Source organism: Heterodontus francisci, chromosome 14 (genome assembly GCF_036365525.1).
Source record: "Heterodontus francisci isolate sHetFra1 chromosome 14, sHetFra1.hap1, whole genome shotgun sequence".
NCBI classification, from domain to species: domain Eukaryota; kingdom Metazoa; phylum Chordata; class Chondrichthyes; order Heterodontiformes; family Heterodontidae; genus Heterodontus; species Heterodontus francisci.
This window is the reverse complement of record NC_090384.1, coordinates 55,986,393-56,003,003: the sequence shown is the minus strand read 5'-3', so window position 1 is coordinate 56,003,003 and position 16,611 is coordinate 55,986,393. Positions and strand designations below refer to the sequence as shown.

Sequence of the window (16,611 nt, the reverse complement as noted above, 5' to 3'; positions counted from 1 at the left end):
AGGCTTATTTAGCTTATTGGTAGTCGTGCCCTTTAGGAAAAACTGCACTTAAGTCAAAGTGCACTAAATTAAGAATTACATTTCTTGGGTTGAAATCTTCATAAATCATCTCAAATTGTTCCAATAAACTACTTGTATCAGTGACAGACCTCTAAGCACCAGACTTCATCCAGCACAATGTAGCTCAAAATGCTCTCTCCAAGTACAACTCATGTTTGGTAGGACAAAATCTATATGTGTATTCCTGGTTGTTTTTCCACAGTTCGAAGAACACAGCATGAACATTTCATATGCCCATTGTTTGTTTGCTGTCCTGAAATCCTAGTGACAATACTGACTGGACTATTAACACTGAATTACAATTTTTTATGCTGTGGTTTTGCACACACTGGCAATCTTATTTGAAATGCAGACCTTTTGTCATCTAGAAATTTCTTCCTAAACCACTTTGTCTTATCATATCTTTCTCTACTTTCCAAAGCCTCTTGAAAATCTGCCTCTCTGATCATAACCTTCAGTTACCTCCCCTAACTAATTTTACCCCGATGTTCAATTTGGCCTTTTTGTGGAATGCTGTGTAACTTATCACTATTTGGCTGCCTGGGTGGAAGAGGTTTTTTTAAAAAAAAAAATCTGCCTTGTGACATCACTAAAACAATAGGCTTACACGCTTCATAACTGATTTAAAAATCCATTTACTTTGCCAGAGTTCTGTAACACCTTCTCATTTCTCCCAATTTCCTACAGGACACTGGGTTGTATTATGATCGTTACCTCCGTGAAGTAATTGATGTGTTGGAAACAGACAGGCACTTCCGTGACAAACTTCAGACAGCAGATATAGAAGAAATAAAGGTACGCTGCATGTTAAGAATTCTTAGCTATCCAGTAATAGCCAGAGAGTCTCCTGCAATTGCTTCTTTCCTGCTCCCTCGTTGTTATCTCTGGAGTCTGCCAAGAATCTATTCTTGGCCCCCTCCTATTTCTTATTTGCATGTTCCACCTTCACAACATCATTCGAAAAAAAACAACTGCAGTTCTGCATGACACTCAGCTCCACCTCACCATCACCTCTCTCTCTACTCTCCTGCTTTTAATTTGTCATGCTGCTTATCCAGTGAGCAGAAAGCTCCTCCAGTTAAATATTGGAGAAAACCAAAGCCATTGTTTTCAGCCCTACCACAAAATCTGTTTCCTATGCACTAATTCCATCTTGCTTTCTGGCCACTGGTTGAACCTGAACTAGATTGCTGCAACCTTAGCCTCCTATTTGACGTGAGCTGAGTTCCTAATTCATATCCTCTCCACTACCATGTCTACTGAGTTTGATATTTTGATATTCCCAGTCTCTGCTCCTGCCTCACCCATCTGCTGCTGAAACTTTCATCCATGCTTTTGTTGCCTCCAGATTTGACCATTCCAGTGGGCTCCTGGTGAGCCTCCCACCTTGTAAACTTCAGCACCCCCAAAACTCCTCCACTCATACCCTAACTCACACCAAGTCCTGTTCACCCCTACCTCCTGTGCTCGCTGATCTAATTGGCTTCTGGTCCAGCAATGACTGAAGTTTAAAATTCTCATCCTTGTGTTCGAATTCCTCCAGGGTCTCCCACCACGCTACCTCAATAACCTCTTGCTGATCCTACAACCCTTAACGAACTCTGCATTCCTCTCATTCTGACATCTTGTGCATCCCCAATTTCCTTCATCCCACCATTGGCTGCGATAACTTCAGTTGTCCAGGCATTAAGCTCCCTAAACCTCTCTGCTTCTGTATCTGTCCTTGTAAGACTTTCCTTAAAACCGATGTATGTGACTCGGCTTTTGGCCACCTGTCCTAATATCTCATTGTGAGGGTGTATCAGTTGTTTGAGTATGCTCCTGGGGAGATTTATCTTTAAAAGCACTGTATAAATGCAAGTTGGTGCTGTGTATTTTATAAAAATTTGCATTGTTTGAGTTAAAAGATTCAGTTGTTAAATGTTCTAACTATGGGAGTGTAATAGTGGGTTGTAAGATCGATTTTAAATATTTAAAAGTTTTGTTTATCAGGAGAGCAAGTTTTCCCTGCACTGCTAGTAATAAAATCAAAGCTGGGCTTCCAAACAACTCATTTACAATCTCACTGCAAATGATGAATATGTTGTATTGCATACTTGTTTGTGCTGCCGCTATACTCTATGCTGAGTGCTGTGGGCAGCACTTCCAAACATGTAAATTCACAAAGTGGGGGTTGGGATAAGTTGGATACTTTTTTCACTTTTTAATTTGCTAAATATAGTTTTTTTAAAATTCGTTCATGAGATGTGGACATCGCTGACTAGGCCTGCATTTATTGCCCATCCCTAACTGCCCTTGGGAAGGTGGAGGTGAGCTGCCTTCTTGAACTGCTACAGTCCATCAGGGGTAGGTACACCCACAGTGCTGTGAGGAAGGGAGTTCCAGGATGTTGACCCAGCAACAGTGAAGGAACGGCGATTATAGTTCCAAGTCAGGATGGTGTGTGACTTGAAGGGGAACTTGCAGGTGGTGTTCCCATGCATTTGCTGCCCTTGTCCTTCTCAGTGGTAGAGGTCACAGGTTTGGAAGGTGCTGTTGAAGGAGCTTTGGTGAGTTGCTGCACTGCATCTTGTAGATGGTACACACTGCTGCTACTGAGCGCAGTGGTGGAGGGAGTAAATGTCGAAGGTGGAGGATTGTGAGGAAATGTAAACTTTTGTTGAAAAGTTTTAAAAGTATCTGCAGTGAGATAAAGCAGTTCCACGATGTGATTGTTTCATGTGCTGAATAAAATCTGTACTTTGAACTTTATTTTTGCTTTAGTCAGTAATGTCAGAGTGCTGTTGTTCAGTATGCCGCTTTAATTTATAGATATGTTTTGAAATAGGGAAGGGAAGAAGAAATGGATAATGTGATTTTGATATTTATGTTGGAAAAAGTTTGGAAATGTTTTAGTATATCAAACTGATCCACATTGAACAATCTGAAGTTTGTGCTGTGCAGGCTCTGGTACAGTCTGTAATATTCCTAGTGAACAAAGAAGCTTCATACAAAACATATTATTTACTATGTGAGGGGACGTGTACGGTCATTCAATTATTTCTGGATTGTGTGCGAAAATGGAACCATTTGCCTCTTGTAAAATTAACTTTTTTGGTTGAACCATAAATTCTCAACACAACACAGAACTGGTTTCATAAAATGTTACTATCCACTGTAATGGGAGTTTTGCTTAGTAACAGATAATTGTCGCAATATGGAATCATAAAATCCCACTGGACATTCCAATTACTGATATCAATTTAGCTACAGACCTTTTTAGATAACTGTATTTTTCTGGTTGTGGGGGAGGGGTGGCAGTGGCAGGGTGGAGCGGACAGCAGATCTGAGATGAAACACATGTTTGGGGTAAGTCAGACCTGTTGGGATGGTAGGCTGTCTGTAGGCTGCAGGTTTGTGCAAGTCAGTACATGACTCTCTTACAGGGTAGTTCTGTTTCCCACCACCCGAGTAATTTCACTTTCTGCTGTGAATTCGCTAAATCTGAGTGTTGGTGGGTTCTGGGATGGATTGTGGGATCACTGGTTGAGCTTATTTTCTTTCAATCACCTGCACTGGTGCTTCGTTATGTAAAGTACTGGTAATTTTAGGAAGTAACAAGTGGACAACGTAGAATATCCAGTCATCCAGGGAAATGTTAAACAAAGTCTGATGATTTTAAATGCAGTTTAATTTACTTCCTAAGATTGGATCTCTCTCTTTAAATGGGTACAGTACTGAGGAGGGAAGAAGAGAATTTAATTAACGTTCCTACTTTTTACACTCTCCCTTCCTGTCGCCAAATAAACACTACGGAAAAGTTACAAAAAGCACTTAGTGCAAATTCATAAAGAGCATTTTGGGAATGGGACGAGATTAAACTGTTTTTCTGCCTTTTTAACCTGATGAAATGGACAAATGGGATAGTGAACTTTTGTGGAGGATGCTTTTAAAAGAAGCTGCAATGAGATAAAGCAGTTCCAGGCAGTCTACTGATCAATGCTTCAAGTTTTGAATAAAATTCTGTATTTTGACTGTTGTTGTTTTTGATCCTAATGTCAGTTGACCTGTTGTTCAACAATTACTTGCTGTAATTTACAGACATAAAAGCCACCCCAAGAGTCAATGCCTTGGTTGAAAATTGCTTGCTTCTGTGTCCCTGAGCTATAGAAGGCACAAACATTCAGGATTCTTGATCCTTTTATTGTGTGTCATCACCAGGTGAGGATGGGATTAGCCTTGACTGTGCCCACCACTCCACTGTGATTGAGTAGCAGACATTGACTGACATTGGAAGACAAAATTGGGAAGCATACTTAATAAATATGTCCAATCATTGCAGAGGAATGATTAACAAAGCAATAAAATGCTTAGATATTTTGCCAAATTGTTAAGAATATAAATCTGAGATGGTCATGCTGAGTTGACCATTCATGGAATGTGAGCATTGCTGGCAAGGCCAGCATTTATTGTCCATCTACAGTACTTTGAGAGAGGGTAGATCTTTTGTCTTGACTGCCTAGGGTTAAGTATTGCCTGAGTAGAGTGCAGAAAGGAAAATCTAGCAGAATGATTTTGAGGTCCATACAGAATCTTTTCTTTAATTTCATTTGTGGGATGTGGGCACTACTGGCTAGGACAACATTTATTGCCCATCCCTAATTGCCCTTGATCTGAAATGCCCATAGGCTGTTTCAAATGGCATTTTAAAAATGTGCGTCTGGAGTCACATGTAGGCCAGACCAGGTAAGGATGGTGGATTTCCTTTCCTCAATGGCATTAGTGAACCAGATGGGTTTTTACACCAATCGACCTGTTTGATCACCATTAGAGACTCACTTTTAATTCCAGATTTATTCGTTGAATTCAAATTTCACCATCTGTCATGGTGGGATTCAAACCCATGTTCCCAGAGCACTAGTTGGGCTCTAGGTTACCAGTCATTACCACTAAGCTACTGCCTGCTGGACTTTCCTTCTTATAATTTTGATGGAAGGAAGATCTGGTGAGTTCTGTTTCAAGTGTGTGATCCTGTCCACCAGATTTGTTTTTCTGCAATTCACCAGGTATTGTTTAATGTTGAGATATATAACTTAGTAGGTGAAAGAGAAGAAATTAATCCTGAGCACTTTTTTCATGGCGGGGCAGAGGCAACAGGACATGGGTACAAACTGAGAAAAGACAAGTTCAGAACTTATTCATAAAAGGCGATTTAATACCTGGAATGGGTGGATGGTCACTGGAAGAGGCAACAACTCTGCAGTAATTCAGCCAGTCATTGGATGTTGTGATGGCATTGGGGAGGGGTGGGGAGTTGTGGGGGTGTCATGGGAAGATGAGCTAGAGGGACTGAATTGCCCCTCTCATCAGTGAAAACTTTGTGATCCCTGTAATGTTTAATTGATTCCTTGGATGATTCTGTTAATTTAGTTACGACCAGGTGAGAGAGCAGTTCCCTCTCTGCCTTTGCTTGATTTGATCGTAACTGGGTTTAATTTTTTTTTAATTTTTAGCTTCCCCCTCAGTGAATCCTTGTTCACTGCTCTCCAATTGTAAGGCAAAGAAATCAACCAGACAGGTTTTCTTAAACTTACATCTTTCTTGTTTCAATCTATTAACCTTAAAACTCTAATTCAGTTAAAACTACTATGAATATGTGATGTGAGCATGCACCTGTAACAAACACACATGCAGATAGAGACCGAAAAGGAGAAAGAATAAAGCAGAAAAGTTTGACGCAAAAGCTGGGATTTATTTGCTGTCCTTTGAGTTTGATGTAGAGTCTTTGATTGTAGTTAAATCTTGTCGTTTCGTTGGGCCCAGTGCACGCTTTCAAACTTGTTTTGATGTAGGAGTCTTCTCTTTTGAGGTTTAAGTGGCTTCAGTGGATCTGGACTATTGTGAGAGAGAGCCAGGGAGAGAGACCTTCTTTCTCTTTTTTTGTCTTCAAGTTGCCGTCTCTGTCTTCAAACTGTACTGTGTGCACGATTCAAACCTCCAAGTTGACCAGTGGTTAGTCATATGACTAAATTTTTTTTTCAACAAACTTTCCTGCATTTTTTTGTGGATTCTCCATCTTAACAGACACCCTCAGTGGGGGGTGGATGGAATGCTGGCTTGTTACACGTTCAGTGTCTGGTGATCAAAATCCATTTGGGGTTAATTGGATCAGGCAGCAGTTCCATTGTCTTTTCTCGGCAACTGTCCCATAGAATGCAAATGTTTCCAGCCACTGCTGATCTCTTTAAACCAGTCATCTCTTCAGTCCAGCAACAGTTTAAAATTCATGTTTCACATGATTAAATTAATATACCTCATTCTTGGCAGGTGGGGTTTTCATGACAATTTTTCTGTTTTTTTTTAAATGAAGAGTGGAAAACTGGCTAAAGAACTAAACTTAGTGAGTCATCTTGTGAGAACCAGACTGGATGAATTGAAAAGACAGGAGGTGTCTCGGCTACGAATGCTTATTAAAGCCAAAATAGATGCACAACAAGGTAAAGGTACTGTACAGAAACCGATTGTTGCCTTGTTTTCCACTATGTCTTTGTTAGTGAAGGACATTCAAACTGGAATGTAAAATCTTGCTTCATACAGCATCGAGATATAGTATCAAGTGTACACTCTAAACAGGTTGTGTACCAATTGGACGTCCTATGGAGCCATTCCCACATGGAAGATAATTTGAATCGGTCCAAGTCTTTGACACATCAAATATTTCTAACCGGGTAGGCATGCAGAGAAATAAACAATGGGCTGAAATTTATAGTCACGCTGCTGAAATCGGTGGTGGGTGAAAACAATGGCAAGCCCCCGTCACTGAGGCGCTATGATATTAAGTGCGGCAGCTCATTTAAACAGCTGGCGTGGGCCAAACGCTCCCCTCATCACCCGGATGACATGGAGAAGGCAGGCTGTCTGTCCCCAGCAATGGTGTCAGCAACGGCTTTGAGCCTCGCCATTCAATTTAAATATTTAAAGGACTATTTAATAAATTATTCAGGCCCTCTTTTCCCCCCCATAACAATTAAATTAATTAATCGACTTTCCCCACCATCCCCTACACCGATGAGATGACTTTGACATCGCTCCCCTCCCTCCCTCCCATACTGAGAAACTTACCTGCTCCCCCCACCCGACCAGTGTTCCCCCTTGGTTTCCCGGATGTGGACCTGAAGGCTCAGGAATGCTGGCCACTGGCACGAAGATCACACTGAGAGACACAGCAGGAATGAAAAGGGCATTAATTTGTTCCTTTTTAATTAATTTAAGTATTTAAATGGGGCTTCCATCGCCGGGTGGGGGGGGATGTGGGGTGGAGAGGGTTCCGTGAGGCCTCTCCTGGAGGCATTTCACGGTTCTTCCCCTTCCCCACCCACCCTGCCATGACCATGACATCTGTTGTGGGCAGTGGGGGAGGGGGTGGACGTCTGTAGAATTCGGCCCAATATTACTGTTTTTCCCCTGGATAGCGATGTAACTGTTGTTGATCCTTTTGATCCTGACTGTCTCGACAATTTGTTAAGGAAAGCTGAAGATTTTTATAGGCTTCCAGTCACTTAATGTCCTTGCTGATTCAATATAGCAAGGTAAGAGGGGAAGAAAGGGAACTATGACCAATGAGCCGCTGTACGTCCACCCATTGCCGAGTGCCCCACACTGACCGGAGTCCAGGACTGAGCTGGTTTACTCCCACCTCCAAAGACTTGCAGGGTGATAGGTAAATTGGCCATTGTAAATTGCCCCTAGTGTAGGTAGGTGTTAGGAGAATGGTGGGGATGTGGTAGAGAATATGGGGTTAATGTAGGTTTAGTATAAATGGGCGATTGTCAGCAATGACCTGGTGGGCTGAAGGGTCTGTTTCAGTGCTGTATCTCTAAATAAATAAAATAAAGAGCATGACAAGTGTTATTGTGAACGAGACCCTCAGAAATAAGAGTTCCTACAAACTTCTAGATCACCAATTTGTTTAGCATTTGTGCATGTCACTAATCATCCTAAGCTCATTGGCCCACCTCCTTTATCTCGAGTCCACCTTGGCTATCTCATTTCACAATGTGGCGTCAATAAGCTCAAATCACACAACTCAACAGAAGCTTAACAGCACAGTCAGCTAAGTCTGACACCTTAACGTTTAAAGCATCCTGGGAATGGAACTTAAATTATTCCTAGTTGCAATACAAATCACCAAGCCATTTATAAGTCAAAAGAAAGCAAATGAGAGGATTAAAGCAAATCCCAACTAATGTACATAAGTATACATGAATAGTTTGTCTTACACGCATTAGCCCAATGATAGGGCAAAATCCCAAGCTCCCTTCACTGTACTGGTATATAATTTACAGTTCTTAATCTCACTGCAGGGCCCTTCACATTATAATTAAGATGAAGTCTAATATCCATTTTACTGACCACTTGTTGGATAATTTTGGTTAAATGGAGAATACCGATCAGGACAATTAACTGTTGGTTTGCAAAAGTTGAATGAACAGACACACTTGTTCTTAAACCATCCTTGTTTCATTGCTGATTTCTACTTTTAATTTAGTTCTTGCACGTGATTGGCTTCTTTTTAGGATTGAAGTTGATTGCTGATTTAAATATACCTGTTGTGTCCTGGGAGGGATTTGGCCAATTAATTGTAAATCTTAACAGCCAGACGACAGAGGAGATCTCAAATCAATTTATTCTTAGCTGATTCTGAACAGAAGAACCTGAAGGAAGGAACTTGAGCTCGTGGGAATGGTTATTGAATTAGGAATGTATGCATGCCCTCTGGTGGATAGTTTCTTGTCCTATTTATTGTCTGTGGTTCAAATGAGCCGATTCTTCTGGGTAGAGTTGGTTCTTGATTTTTGATCCATTGATCTTTCATTTGAAAAAAATTTATCAGTTACAAAGAATAGTCAGTAATGTTGTTTTCTTTTGTTTTAAGAAAAATAAATGCTGGTGATCTGCATAACAAACTAATTGCTTTTCTTTACCCTCTCAGATGCAGGAATAGACCATCACGCTTTGTTGAAGCAATTTGAGCATCTCAATCACCAAAACCCCCATAGCTTTGAGCCGGAAGATTTGGAATTATTGATTAAAACTGTAAGTGGTCATTAAGTGCTGTCCAATGTGCAAATATGAATCCGATCCGTCAAAGCATTCATTAACGTAATATTTAAGTTGCATACCATTCGACTTGTACTCTGGAATGCACAATGTTTCAATTTCAACTTCATCCACAGGTCTCGCCAAGAATTTTGGGGTGGTTATATAAGGTGCAGTATAATTTGGTTTGCGTTTTATTTTTAATGCATACAGGCCACCAATGATCTGGAAAACTATGACAAAGAACGACACGAAGAATTTAAACAATATGAGATGCTGAAGGAACATGAGAGGAGGGAGTATTTGAAAACATTAGATGAAGAAAAGAGGAAACAGGAGGAGGCTCGATATGATGAGATGAGAAAGAAACACCAGGATCACCCAAAAGTTAATCATCCAGTAAGAGAAATGCCACTGTTAAAGTAGATTGTATTGCTGTTGGAGGTTCCTTGTAACTTAGGTGAATTAATTTGAACATTCTTCTTAAATTGAGAAAACCAGGTGAAGGGCGAAAGCCCATAGTTAGGGTAAGTGACTTGTTCTGGAAACTGATTTATTATTGATGGGATCCTCTCTTAGACCAGTATTTCCATTGCTTCTCTGGAACTTTTGTGATAAATTGAGGTGATCAAGCAGCAAATTGCACTACACACAGAACCTGTAAAAGTTCAGAGGATGTCACATGGTGAAATAAATGCTTCCATATCCGTACGACAGGATATCCAAAGTTTAAAAAAAAGTAGAAGTAAAGTTCAGATGAATCAAGAAATGATTGTTAAACTAGTTTTAAAAAGTTATAGATTGTAAGGGGATGGAAATTCTGAAGGAGCTGAAGAGTTCCACAGTTTTTAATTGGGAAAATAAGGGATTAGAGTAGGAGATATGCAGTGGGTTTCAAATTTTCTAAAATATCCTCAATCGGAATAGCCATATAATGTATGAAGTGATGGAGGTTGGAAGAATAATTATTCCATGAAAATTGTCTTTTTCTAATAAACATTGCTTATTACAGTTGTGTGCCAAGTTCATTCAGTAAATCCTTTCTCTTGGGCATAAGGGTCAACGTGGGCAGGATATTGTAGTTGGGTTTAACCCATTGTTTGAAACAATGTTTACAATATGCTTGTAATAACTTGAAAATAAAGACAACTTGCATTGTCTCCTACTTTAACTCATCTTTCTCAAGACCTTAAATCCCTCATGAGATCTTAACACGATGAGTTCATGCACTTCGCTGCCAGACCTCCGAGCTGTCTGTGATTCCTACATGTCAGTGATTTACGGCCTATTCTCTGCTTTGAAACTTTCTGACTGTTTACTAAGTCTTACTATCTCCATCTGCAAATATGCCTTACGAGTGAACAGAATTTGTTCATCATTTGGAAAAATGGCTGTAACTTCACCCTCCATGGGGTGTTACAATTTTAACATTAAACAGGTTTTACCTTTTATCTGTCTTATTTTTCTCAGGGAAGCAGAGATCAGTTGAAAGAAGTCTGGGAGGAAACTGATGGCCTTGATCCTGAAGATTTTGATACCAAGACCTTCTTCAAACTGCATGGTAAGATTGTGATCAATCATTTCTCAGAATAATGTATCAGGGCCAGATAACACTTGCCAAGTAGCGCAGGTGCCTTGTTCAAATGGCAAATCTTTATGTACAAGACAAAAGAGTGACTGACAGGAAAATATTTGGCTATGATGAGCTTGAGTTTCTGTCCTTATCTGTTACACATGCAGACACACTTTGGAATCAGAAATATGATTTCCACCGCCCCCAACACCCACACCCAACCCCACCATCCCAACCTTTACCAGTAATAACAGCACAATTGCTTCCCTGATTATGATCAGATGACTCACAACAGAGCAGAAATCAAATCTCGGAACTTCCTGACTTGGTATAGCACTAGGCATTGTATTGCCACCTCCTTCCTATGTGTCTTGTCGGTTTCTTTGCAAAAGTGTAGCTAACGATTGACTTTAGAATCATAAAAGGTTTTATAATACCATAGCATTGTACAATGCAGGAGGAGGCCATTCAGCCCAATGAATCTGTGGCAGCTGTTTTGAAGAGCTGTCCAGTTAGCCCCATTCACTCGTACTTTTTCCCCCATCTCCCTGCAAATTTTTTGCTCGATACAAATATTTATGTAGTTCCCTTTTGAAGGCTACTATTGTAGTGTGAAAGATTTTGTGTGGACTGAATTTGGAACTGTTAAATCCTCATGAATGTTAACATTATTTGCTAGTTTAAAAAAAATGTTATATTAATAATAATGGATGGATTGATCTCAACCCAAGTACCCAAGATTGCTGGAAAGGTTTTGGGGAGTGTGTGGGATCAGTAGTCGCAAGTTTCTGTTTGTACTTTTAAAGGAGTATACTTGTTGAAAAATTAACTGCAAGAATTTTTTTCCTCAGACACTAATGGCGATGGATTCTTGGATGAGCAGGAGATGGAAGCATTATTTACCAAAGAGGTACTAACTAATATTCTGTTTGTTTTTGGCGAGCGTTATTATAATAGGTTAAATTTGTAGTCAGCAGTTTGTTTCTATGTCCCATACATAATTCGTGATCGAATTCACAGCTGGAATGGGCATATGGGTGCTTGGAGCCACCTGTGCTACTGGGAAAACCTTGTTTATAATGTATTATGAGAAAAACATGGCCATCATCAGTTCACTGACTTCCCACTTTTTCTGTCAGTGATTTCAACATCACATGCCTCCCTTGGGTTCCTCCTGTCATTATTAGGGTGGAGAAACATGAAGATGCACGTGCAATTTAAAACATTTTTTTTTTAGTTCAATCTTACAATGACAAGGGGAGCCAAATGAATAAAAGTCCCAGGAAATATTGCTCTCCTTCACCCAGCTCTCTGCTATACTCTCCTTCCCCTGCCACACAGCTCTCTTTAACCCCCATTTCTCCTCGGCCCCTCTTTTCCAATCTTCCCCTCTTCGTGTATTAATCAGATTAACTATCTGCTCTCCAATCTTGCATGACCTAAATGCAACACTTGGTCTTCACCTGGAGTGACTTCACAGGAGACAAACTATTAACAAATTCAAAATGTGGGCAGACCACCAGATTCTTTTCGAAAATACATTGAAACGCCTCTGTCACTTAATCTGAGAAAATCCAATGTAAGTGTTCACATTTACCAGAGATACCTGTTATGCAGGAGATGACATTGAAGACCTTTAGTCACAGTAACAGTAGTTGCCTTTTGGATATAAAAGCAGTGACAACATCTCAGCAGTAGTACTGAAGACTTGTGCTCCAGAACTAGCTGCACTCCTAGCCAAGCTGTTCCAGTACAGCCACAGCACTGGCATCGACCTGACCATGTGGAAAATTGCCCATGTATGTCCTGTTCACAAAAAGCAGGACAAATCCAATCCAGCCAATTACCATCCCATTAGTCTACTCTTGATCATTAGCAAAGTGATGGAAGGGGTTATCGACAGTGCTATCAAGCGGCACTTGCTCAGCAATAACCTGCTCACTGAGGCTCAGTTTGGGTTCTGCCAGGGCAACTCAGCTCCTGACCTCATTACAGCCTTTGTCTAAACACAGACAAAAGAGCTGAATTCAAGAGGTGAAGCGAGAGTGACAGCCCTTGACATCAAGGTAGCATTTGACCGAGTGTAGCATCAGGGAGCCTTAGAAAAATTGAAGTCAATGGGAATCAGGGAAAAAACTCCACTGGTTGGAGTCATAGCTCATACTTAAGAAGATGGTTGTGGCTATTGGCCAAACATCTAAGCCCCAGGATATGGCTATAGGTGTCCCTCAGGGTAGTGTCCTAGGCCCAGCATCTTTAGCTCAGTCATCAATGACCTTGCCTCCATCGTAAGGTTAGATGTTCGCTGATGATTGCAGAGTGTTCAGTACCATTCACAACTCCCTCAAAAACTGAAGCAATCCGTGTCCACATGAAGCAAGACCTGGACATCATTCAGGCTTGGGCTGATAAGTGGCAAGTAATAGTCCCACCACACAAGTGCCAGACAATGACCATCTCCCACAGGAGAAAATCTAATAATCTCCCCTTGACATTCAACAGCATTACCATCGCTGAATCCCCCACTTTCAACATGTTGGAGGTTACCATTGAACAGAAACTTAACTGGATCTGCCACATAAATACTGTGGCTATGAGAACAGGTTAGAGGCTGGATATTCTGCGATGTCTAACTCATCTTCAGACTCCCCAAAGCCTGTTCACCATATGCAAAACACAAGTCTGGAGTGTGATGGAATACTCTCCATTTGTTTGGATGAGTGCAGCTCCAATAACACTCAAAGCTCAACACCATCCAGGACAAAGCAACCCAGCCACCACCTTAAACATTCACTCCCTCAGCCACCGGTACACAGTGTGCACGCTATACAAAATATATTGTAGCAACTAGCCAAGCCCCCTTCAACAGCACATTCCAAGCCCGTGAACTCTACCACCTAGGAACACCACCACCTGCCTAGGAACACCACCACCTGCAAGTTCCCCTCCACGCTACGCACCTTTCTGACCTGGAACTGTATCGCTGCTCCTTCATTGTTGCTGGATCAAAAAACTGGATCTCCCTTCCTAACAGAACTGTGGGTGTACCTACACCAGATGGACAGCAGTGGTTCAAGAAGGCAACTCATCACCACCACCTAAAGGGCAATTAGGGATGAGCAACAAATACTGGCCTTGCCAGCATGCTCACATCCCACAAAAGAATTTTAAAAAACAGTGAACCAGCATGCATCTACGTACCGGTGTCTGTCCAATAATAAGATTACCCCTTTCTGAACGTGTTTAAATTTGAGAATCGTCCATTGGCTGTTCGTTTTGATTCATATATATTGGATTTCAAAGCATTGACTATTGTCATAAACTTGTGGAATGTTTGCTCCTGAACAGCTCATGTGATTTTTTTTTAATATGCCAGGTCTTGGAATCTGAATCTGAAGCTGACACATGACCCACAGTTGATGACATTGTCATATGCTAGCCACTTACCCTTATAAAGTCCTATGGCTGGTATTATGCCTGATTCTCACCTGACCTTCCCTGTTGGCATTCATCACAGCTGTATGGGAGATCTCTACTAGCTTAATAAATCACTTGATGTTCTGACAAATTAATATTTTGCCAGGGCCCTCCCCCGATGAAATATACAGCTGGGCTTCCAGACTTTGAATGCCTTTTTTTTAATATTGCTTTTGTGACTTGGTGACCTTACCGACTTCCTGTAAAGGAGCCTATAATTGGTGACCACATTGCATTATGTTGATATTTTTAGTGCTTTTATAAATGTTGATTGTTGGTCTGACTGCTGAGGTAAATCAGAAGTCTTCAACAGCCATACTGTTTTAATCACACGATGTTTACCCACTTTTGCAAATGGTATTACATTTACCTTAGTTGAGCAGCTTAAATCACCAAGCCCTGAATATTAAAAAAAAAAATTTAGTGAGGTGAATAATTTATAAATCAAAGAACACAAGAATAGAAAGATTTACTGGTCAAGTATAAATAAAAACTACTTTCTGTTTCTCATTGCAGTTGATACTGCTGATTCAACAAAAACGTCATTGATATAAGTGACTTGGAATTGAAGTTTTCGTGACTTCATGACTTTTTACAATACATAGCAAGCTATAAAAACAAGAAATAATATCAAAACGAATTCAATTCCTTGACATCCACATCCTCCTGCTGATGCCCATCTTCAGGAAGGTGAAGCGCAGTCCTCAGAGCAGCATAAAGCTGCCTCACTCACAAAATAAAACACATTGGACTGGATTTTGCAGTCAGTGGTGAAGCAAGTGTTCACCACTGACCCCAAAGAAAGCTGCCCACAAAGATCTAGTGATCTCTGTGGCATGGTTTTCCACTTTTCTGACAACTGTTTAAATCTGCTGCCAAGACAAGGGGATGTACGGCAGCAGTGATGTCAGAAAATTGATAAACAGCCAATCATATTGAAGTATTTGCACACAGCAAACCTGGAAGTTAAAAGGATTTAAGATCCTTCACTTATCTTGTTACCTGAAAATTTAAATTAAATGATTATGATGGATTAAGATAGAAGCTAAGGTAAAGATAAACAGACTTTAAAAACATATTTTAAAAATATGTGGAATTTTTTCATCATGGAGATATTTGATATGTTGCAGGTCAATTTATTCTCATCACCTTTTGTGCTATTTTCAGCACATTGAATTCCTATCTTCACTACTTTAGTGCATTTGTTTACCTAACTAGCAGCTGTGTGAAAGTTGTAGAGAGGGGAGTTTAATTTGATGTGTGTTAACAATAGTGCATATTGTAACTCACCAAACCACACTGTCTGCCAAAGCTCTGCATGTTTCTCTCTCTGTCTCTCTCTCTCTGCATGTGTCTCTCTGTCTCTCTGTCTCTGTGTTGTCTCTCCACTTTTAACACTTCAGTGAGTGCAGGAGTGTACAAAGGAAATGTTCAGAATACTTGAAGATTTGGAAGGTTCTTTAGTCTCAAAATGGTTAATGATGAAGTGCTGTGCTACAAAAAATGTTTTTCTCATCAGCTTCCGCCCAAAAAAACCTGGATGTTGGCTTTGTGGATTTCCACAAAATGAGAAGTCCCATTTTAAGCTGTTTCCTGTTTTTTTTAACACTGTAGCTGGAGAAGATTTATGACCCGAAAAATGAAGAAGATGATATGATAGAGATGGAGGAAGAACGGTTGAGGATGAGGGAACATGTTATGAAAGAGGTATTGCACTGTCAAAGGCTTTGGTGAGATCAATGAAAGCAATGTAGAGGGGCATCTGTTTTTCACGGCATTTCTCCTGTATCTGACGAAGGGAGAACAGCATGTCAACGGTCGATCTCTCTGCACGAAAGCCACACTGTGCCTCAGGGTAGATGCGCTCGGCCAGCTTCTGGAGCCTGTTCAGAGAGACTCGAGCAAAGACTTTCCCCACTATGCTTAGCAGGGAGATTCCACGGTAGTTGTTGCAGTCACCGCGGTCACCTTTGTTTTTATAGAGGGTGATGATATTGGCATCGCGCATGTCCTGGGGTACTGCTCCCTCGTCCCAGCACAGGCATAGCAGTTCATGTAGTGCTGAGAGTATAGCAGGCTTGGCACTCTTGATTATTTCAGGGGTAATACTTTCCTTCCCAGGGGCTTTTCCGCTGGCTAGATAATCAATGGCATCACTGAGTTCCGATTTGGTTGGCCGTATGTCCAGCTCATCCATGACTGGTAGAGGCTGGGCTGCATTGAGGGCAGTCTCAGTGACCGCATTCTCCCTGGAGTACAGTTCGAGGTAGTGCTCAACCCAGCGGTCCATTTGCTTGTGTTGGTCAGTGATTATGTCCCCTGATTAGATTTGAGGAGGGCGATCTTCTTGATGGTTGGCCCAAGAGCTCTCTTAATGCCATCATACATTCCTCTGATGTTTCTGGTGTCTGAGGCCAGTTGGG

At 40.9% G+C, this 16,611-nt stretch overlaps 1 protein-coding gene across 5 annotated transcripts in view; it reads left to right on the top strand.

Annotated features, from left to right (window-relative positions):
• nucb2b (nucleobindin 2b) overlaps nucleotides 1-16,611 on the top strand; it is a 68,205-nt gene that overhangs the window by 35,023 nt on the left and 16,571 nt on the right. For 4 of the 5 annotated variants that reach the window (XM_068046267.1, XM_068046265.1, XM_068046266.1 and 1 more), the window contains exons 3-9: nucleotides 748-855; nucleotides 6,410-6,542; nucleotides 9,032-9,135; nucleotides 9,352-9,537; nucleotides 10,609-10,699; nucleotides 11,563-11,621; nucleotides 15,803-15,895. In XM_068046267.1, coding sequence (XP_067902368.1) covers nucleotides 748-855; nucleotides 6,410-6,542; nucleotides 9,032-9,135; nucleotides 9,352-9,537; nucleotides 10,609-10,699; nucleotides 11,563-11,621; nucleotides 15,803-15,895 — 774 coding nt within the window. The remainder of the gene's footprint in view (nucleotides 1-747; nucleotides 856-6,409; nucleotides 6,543-9,031; nucleotides 9,136-9,351; nucleotides 9,538-10,608; nucleotides 10,700-11,562; nucleotides 11,622-15,802; nucleotides 15,896-16,611) is intronic. The other variant, XM_068046264.1, reaches the window with a different exon arrangement.